Below are 7,651 nucleotides of genomic sequence, written 5' to 3'. Positions count from 1 at the left end.
GGCTGCGAGTCAAGGGGGAGTTTGTGTGACCAATTAAATTCAAAGCAAAGAAAGAAAAATGAGATGCAACAAAGAGTGTGTTTTGCCAGAGCAAAATGTGATGTCATCATGAATGTTGTAAGTGTGAATGTGAATGCATTATTCCATCTTATATGCTAAAGTCTCCATCTTGTATGTGTATTGGTAGTAGTGTTGATCTCACGATCAAAAAGGAGGGATTTGTTGTAGAATATCTAAGATCTGTTTGATTTCGGGCCTACGTATTCACTGATATTTATGCCATCTGCCAGGTCACTGCCACCCCAGGCCGGTTACGTTGTTGTTAGATTTGAGCCCCTTAATCAACGTTGTTTTACTGGTGGCGCCAGCAACTGGCCTCGAAGGATGAGATTACAGGGAAACGACTTTATATACAACGGAGAAGAGTTTGTCGGGGGTGGGTCAGATTGTGCATGCCTGTGTGTGTGTGAGGAGAGTTTGGGGAATGTGTCTTTGTCTGTCAGGTGTGGGAGCGCTCCGGCTTTACGTCTGAATAAATTCCACTCTAAGCATCTCACCCTGTGTCTCACTTCATCTTTCCAAACCTCCGGCCGTCACTGAGGAGCAGAAATTATCCACTACAGTTTCTAGATGATCTAAATGTTCCATTTCATTCTGGTCATGGTCCAGAGGAAACAGTTCGAATCCACATCCCACCACTGCCACTTCGTGCGCACCCAAACACAATGGGTGTGTTTTCCATAGATGGGTGTTGACTCTTGACTCTGCCAAGCTGCAACCGTCGACACTGGGAGTGCCCTCATGTTAAATAACACACATCACTCCAGCTGAGCTTCACTCAACTGGAATTATCAGCAATACTCTCTGACTGGAAGAGGCAAGCTTGTTTGTGAGTTAAATGATGTGTTTTGTTATTGCTGTCAGCTGACATTAACATTGTTTGAGTCAAATTGTCAATAATAGTGTTGTAGCTACCCACTGGCAAGTTATATTCAGAGTTCATCGTAAATTAAAAATTGTGCTGAGGGATAAATTGTATCTTGCTCTTTGAATCGGTCGTCAAATTCAAGTTGTCACTCATTTGCTGCTAAACTGTTTCCCCTCTGGAACAGACACAATGGCAATGTCCGTCCCTGTGAACGACGCGAACACCAGCTTCGCTCTGGCTCTGCTGAAGAGGCTGAGCGAGGACGACAGCACCGGGAATGTCTTCTTCTCCCCGTTCAGCATCTCTGCAGCCCTGGCCATGGTGATGCTGGGGGCCGCGGGCAACACAGCTGCACAGATGTCAGAGGTACACACACAGGGGGGGAAGAAAAAAAAATAATAACAAGACAAAATAGTACAGTCATTATGTTAACACACCCAGTAGTGTTGAAAGAACTCACATACGCAGTGAATGATTTTGCAGTGGTTTTGTCACAGTGTTGGAATATTTCACTTCTATTCGACAACAATATAAAAAGGGTGTGGTTTTCAGGTTTCAAGTTCTGTCATGTTCGTAGTGCACTGAGTGCACTGTCTATTATGTATTAAACAGTACAGTGCAGTACAGAATGAATGTATTCATTCACATTAAACTGTATACCTGTGGTACCTTATGCAATAGAGTGAAGTTTCCAATCCACTCCAAAGGCACTGATATATTTAGCGAACATGTTTCACACCTACTCTGGCTCCGGTCGCAGCAGACGAGACTGAACAGCATTTTATCAAATGTCCTTTACTCTTTTAGCGATTCCCTTCAAGGCCGTGTACTCTCGGCTCTTTTTTATATCCAGCTGTTGCGAAATTGCACGTGACCCACTCAGCAGTGTCAATGATTCAACCAAGATGAGAACTTTGATAAAAAGCCATGCTCCAAGTCACCGCCAGGTCGTCGGTTCAGTTTACCTTCATGCAGATCCAATTGGCACAAGAAGTGTTTTATTCCAACCGCCATTCATCTGCTAAGTAAATAGATGTGTCAATGTATGTATTGTGTGTTGTTTCTCTGTTTTGCTGCTCGCTGTGGGTTAATACATTTGACCAGATACAAAGATTGACTAAATTTGACAGAATCACCTTTTTATCTAATCTCATGAATGTTTTTGTTGTTGTTTTACTTTTGAATATGCCCTGCACCCTGACAACTGCATACTTCTCATCATGATTTTATGTTTGGATCTTGGCTGCTGTCGGCACATGGAAAGTTGATGCAGCAACATCTGTCAGACTGATGTGTATTGGAAGGCAGCTGAACTGGACAATTCAAACCAGCTCTCAGATTCATAGTTTCAAATTTGGTGTTGTTGTTTTTTTTAAATTTGTGACAAAGGATAAAGAAGATGAACTTCGGATGGAATTTTACCTGCTGATGTAACTGTGCACTGGTCGTCGTGGGTAAAAAACTTGTGCGGGCAAACCGCCTGGGATTATCAGTTTTCAAGGATTCAGTAGTGCAGCAACAAGACTTGCTCAACTCTTAACTCTTAACTCACATTAAACACCTTAAACTTAGAAAAGCTAAGATTGGATTGCTCGTTTTGTGCTTTCACAGATTGCTGTCAGGATTTGATTGTATAGTCGTGTCGCATTAGGATTAAAACCGCACCCTAACTTTGTTTTGTCTTCACAGTGTCACTCATTCTAATAAACAAAATGCTCCATTTCTCTTCCAGGTGCTCGGGTTCACCAGGTCAAAGGAAATAGGGTCATCGAAGGTAGAATCGATGGCCACTGACACCAGCACGAACCCACAACCCAGTGAGCCCCAGGTGCGTTTTTTTCCAGGCTATAAGCAACAAAATCCGGTGGGTGATTGAGCGTTTGAGTGTATTAAGTTAAATCTTTCATGGGTGGTTTTACATCTCAGTTCTGGACCTTATTGGGTTTCACTTGGGCACTTTTTTTTTCTTCCCCCATTGTAATTTGTACAGGGGTTGGGCTCATGAACAGAGCAACTTTCTCTTATCTTGGGGAGTGTGTAGATGATTTTTTCTTTAAATGATGAGAACATTACCACCTGCTTCAGTGCAAAGGTCAAAGTGCAGACAGTTGGAACAAAGTGAGTGATGTTAGCAGGTTAACAAAGGGCTAATTCAACTTCAATAAACAATATAAATCAAATACTATCACTACATGAACCAAAATCGATGTTTAAGCTGCAAACATTCAAATCATCTCAAAACAATGGAAACATGTAGCATGGAGCATGGTTTGGAGCCTGTTCTCATCACTTAACAGGTGAGGTGGGAAATGACAAGAATCAACACTAACAATAGAGAAAGTTGTGTTTGATGTGTTTGGCTCAGTGTTTGTTTTTTGCTTGTTTGTTTGTTTGTTTTCAAATAACTACTGCAATGCCTGAAACCCCCCAGAACGTGGCCCAGAATGACATCCATGCCAAATTCGCTGAACTCCTCAGAGGTTTCTACAAAGATGCTGCTCCGTACGACCTCAACCTGGCCAACAGGCTGTACGGGGAGCAGTCCTACGAGTTTGTCAAGGTGTGTGTGTGTGGGTGTGTGGGTGTGTGTGTGTCTGTGTGTGAGCATTGGTCTAACTGCATACCGCGACAGTTGCTCACTACAAAAATTAAAGAGTTGACTCGTGTGTGCACAAAGGTTTTTTTGCATTATTGTTGTGCAATCGGAGAGATTTGAACTATCTAACTTTTAAAGTCAAAGAATTACATATTATTTCTCAAATGGTAAAGAAAAAAGCTATAGAGTGAATGCTTGTTGGATTATATGCTTGGAGAGAATATAAATGACAACCTGTAAATCGTGAATAAACAACAATAGTCCAACAACATTTATTTGTGGAAAGGCATGAATTGCGTGTTATTTAATCAAAATATAAAAAAATGTAAATGTGTTATACTAAATTGGGATGAAAGCAATGCTGTAACACCAATACATTTAGAGCAATTAAATTGCTCTAGCCCACTTTAGCACACATTGTATAACTCTACACTGTATCCTACAATATCCATCATGCAGTTGGTACTTTTCTCAGACAGTACTTGTTCATGGCGACACGTTTCAACCTGCACATCCACTAACCTACTTTTTCCATATCGAATGTAGCAGTCCTTTATGAGTGTGGTGTTATGCACAATATCATTTGTCCTGCAGTGAATGAGTGAAAGTGGTCATTCAAAGGTGTGTTTTTTTTTTTTTTTATGACTACAGCTATTTCTTGAAGAAACCAAAAAGTTCTACAGTGCCGAGCTTGAGTCTGTGGACTTCAAATCGAGCGCAGAGGAGGTCAGGCTCAACATCAACGGCTGGGTGGAGAAGCAGACACAGGGTGGGTCTGGGAAGCAGTGATATCATATCAGCGTGTTAATCCCAATAAGCACCGTTCAGCCCATACTTAAATAATTGGATTAATGGAGCCAGGCAAGAAAGAAAGAATGTCACGGGACAAACAGAGACAAACCATTTGATTTACACACTCATATTTGGAAATGGAAAGATGGACTTTAATTACGTTTGGGATTTTCTAGAGTCAAACAAAATCTGTTGAAAAGTCTAAAACTGACCAGCAATGACAACAGATTTCACAACTTCAAAGAAATCTCAACGTTTCATCAAATTGTCATTTAAAAAAATGCGATGTGCTCATTATCGGTTAATAACTGTATAATTGATTTGAAAAGGAATAAGAAAAAGCTACAAGTGATCAAATATGGTTACTTGCCGCATGACGGGTGAACCTCAAATGTAGTTCCTACAAATGTGCAGGAAGGACATACAAACTCCACAAAGGAAGGCATTCATTCCCAGGCTACAACTGTGTGGCCGCCATTAGTTACCACAGTGTGTAAATCACTGAAGTGAAATGCTTTCTGACCCTTTGCACTGTCAGCAACTCCCTGTCAGAAACTCCCTACTGCTTTGTCATTTTGTTTCAATGCACTGCCTGTGTTTTGAGCAATGCTTCGTGTTTCTGGTTTTTCAAGTTTCCACACCTCGTTTGAGTGTGTCTCACACCAATCCCTCATAGTTCAGCTAAGTACATTGTCATTGTGTTGTATGGAATTTATCCCGGTTAGCTTTGAACCAGATTTTACCTCAAGTGTAAAATGTTGATAATATTTTCCAGAACATTTGTTGGATTTTGTCAAAAATTATCCTGACTTAGAGGAAATAACGTGCATTTTTCAATTTCTGAGAGTCGTTATATTGTAACGTAGATTTTTTTTAGCGCATGAAAAGTAATCGATGATGATGATGATGGTGATACTTTTGCTCCGTGTCGCTCACCAGGTAAGGTGGAGAACCTTCTGCTGCAGGGTGTGGTGGACAACATGACCCGCCTGGTGCTGGTTAACGCCATCTACTTCAAAGGCAAATGGGCCAAGCAGTTCAAGGAGGAAGACACGGTTGATGACTATTTCAGAATAAACAAGGTGACTGCACACAGAACAGCGTTGAAGAAATTATACTTAATATAACACAGATGATCTGAGGTCTGCCACCACACCACCTGTAGCCACATTGGCTTTGATTTTGCTATCTATGCAACAAATTAATTATTAACTAAGGAAACTGTTTGGTTCTCTCTTCCGCTAAAGAGAGATGAGAATGATATTATGAAGTTCCTTAAATTCACTGAGCATCAAACAGCAGTGTGCAGGGTTGGACATTCAAGGCCAGTCGCGGTTTTGGACTGTGGGGGGTAAACCACAATGCACAAAAATATAACAGGTAATCTCCATCCACAAATATTTTGCTATGAGGCGAAAGTACAGTACCAGCTTCTGGCCCAGGATGAATTCCTTCTTTCATAATCATTCCCATTTTTCATCCAAAAAATACATTTCTGAAGAAGCCTGACAATTATTTAATAGCATCGTCAAATGCAACCAGATTTTGCAAATTAAAACTATGTCAGATGATAGTATCAAACTGCTGTACACAACAATAAAGTGAACAAACAAACTTGAATTACAGTTATTAAGAGAATCAACGTTTTGTGAAGTTTTGATGCATCAGCTTGTAATCTTTCCCTTTTTCCATCTTCAGACTGAGACCAAACGAGTGAAAATGATGCGGCAGATAACAAAACTCTGCATAAACACCATTCCAGAGGTCAATTCCCAGGTAATGTCCTGTGTTCTCCACTTGTATAGTGTGTTTTTGTCCATCCATGTTGCATTTTATTGTTTTTGAACAGATTTCAGTAAAATGAGATGAGTAGAGCTCATCTTCATATGAGAGATGAGCTTCATTCTTCATATGAAAATCAAAATAATAATATGAAAAAAACTGAAATCTTTACAAACAGATCCTGGAGTTGCCCTACATAGGAGAGGACCTGAGCATGTTTATCATCCTGCCTAATGGCATCGAGGACGGAACCACCGGCCTGGAGAAGGTAAGACATTCATGCGCAGTTCACCAGGCGAAGCACTTGAAACAGATGGACTGATCAGCGTCCACACGCAGGTGGAAAAGGAGCTGACCTTAAAGAAGTTTGTGGAGTGGACAGATGTGGATAAGATGGGGAAAAATCTCGTTGAGGTGAGTCTCCCTCGCTTCAAGATGGAGGAGAAGTATGACTTGAACGACGTCCTGAAGAGCATGGGCATGACGGATGCTTTCGATGTCTCATGGAGCGACTTTTCTGGTGAGATGTGAAATAAATGCACAAACTGTTAAGTCTTGAAGCAAAGTGCTGTAACTGAAAAACGTATATATAAAGAAACCACATTGTCTGTAGACATTGCAAATGAATTCTGGTCGCGTTTCCTTCAATCTGACAGGAATGTCTTCAGCCAAGGACCTGGTGCTGTCCAAAATGGTCCACAAGTCGTTTGTGGACGTAAATGAGGAGGGACCTGTGGCTGCTGATGTTACTGGAGGTGTCATCAGTTATCCTCGTGAGATAATTCCTATCAGATTCTTCGCAGACCACCCTTTCCTCTTTTTCATCCAATATAAACCCACTAAGTCCATCCTCTTCGCTGGAAGATGCTCCTCCCCTGAGTGATCACGACAGTGAAACGTACACATTGGACACACTTCGAGTTGGCGGGCCTGTGCATAAATACTGCATCTGTATAGGTCAATATTCTTTGCTTCCAATGCCATGGTATGGCATATCTTGTCTGGTAAAACAAATAATAACAGTAACCGAACAAAACTTTGGAAAAATCCAAGTCCAAAACTTGCCTTTGTCTTGTTTGTGCATGCATGTAATCACAATATCAATTATTAAAGATTATATCAGTTAATGAATAAATGTTATTTCTGTCAACATAAAAAAAAAATAAACATATGAAATTGTATTTGTGGATGTCCTCTTTCCCCGTCCCTGTTTGCGCTTGCCGTCGAACCCTTAGCACTATGGCTTCGTTATGAAAGGAAATTTGAAGGGATTTCCAGATTTGGTATTTCTCACAAGCTCTCTCTGTACGCAGATGACCTTCTGCTTTATGTCACCAACCCAGCCAAATCCATCCCTGCTGTCTTAGATATTTTAGAACAATTCAGAAAGCTATCTGGCTATAAAATCAACCTTCACAAAAGTGAGTATCTCCCACTTAACTCCCCTGCAGAGAACCTCCCACCCTCCCTTTTTTCCTTTAGAAAAGCGACCCAAGGATTGAAATACCTCGGCATTGTTGTAACAAAATCACTCTCCGAATTGTTTGCTAAAA

The 7,651-nt window shown here is 40.9% G+C and overlaps 1 protein-coding gene across 1 annotated transcript; it reads left to right on the top strand.

Moving 5' to 3' along the window:
- Nucleotides 1–798: 798 nt before the first annotated feature.
- LOC308144072 (leukocyte elastase inhibitor-like) lies at nucleotides 799–7,265 on the top strand. Its single transcript, XM_080515103.1, has 10 exons — nucleotides 799–889; nucleotides 1,113–1,294; nucleotides 2,661–2,756; nucleotides 3,360–3,488; nucleotides 4,176–4,293; nucleotides 5,256–5,398; nucleotides 6,015–6,092; nucleotides 6,277–6,366; nucleotides 6,438–6,618; nucleotides 6,755–7,265. The coding sequence occupies exons 2-10, from the start codon at nucleotides 1,118–1,120 to the stop codon at nucleotides 6,979–6,981; spliced, it is 1,239 nt and encodes a 412-aa protein (XP_080371229.1). The 5' UTR covers nucleotides 799–889; nucleotides 1,113–1,117; the 3' UTR covers nucleotides 6,982–7,265.
- Nucleotides 7,266–7,651: the final 386 nt, after the last annotated feature.

This window comes from Blennius ocellaris (assembly GCF_963422515.1).
Source record: "Blennius ocellaris genome assembly, chromosome: 19".
Lineage (NCBI taxonomy): Eukaryota > Metazoa > Chordata > Actinopteri > Blenniiformes > Blenniidae > Blennius > Blennius ocellaris.
This window is presented reverse-complemented; position numbering and strand designations above follow the sequence as displayed.

Coding starts and splice junctions, on each gene's coding strand:
- LOC308144072 (XM_080515103.1), top strand. CDS start 1,118: ATGGCAATGTCCGTCCCTGTGAACGACGCGAACACCAGCTTCGCTCTG. Junction 1,295..2,660: donor CAGCTGCACAGATGTCAGAG/GTACACACACAG, acceptor TTTCTCTTCCAG/GTGCTCGGGTTCACCAGGTC. Junction 5,399..6,014: donor ACTATTTCAGAATAAACAAG/GTGACTGCACAC, acceptor TTCCATCTTCAG/ACTGAGACCAAACGAGTGAA.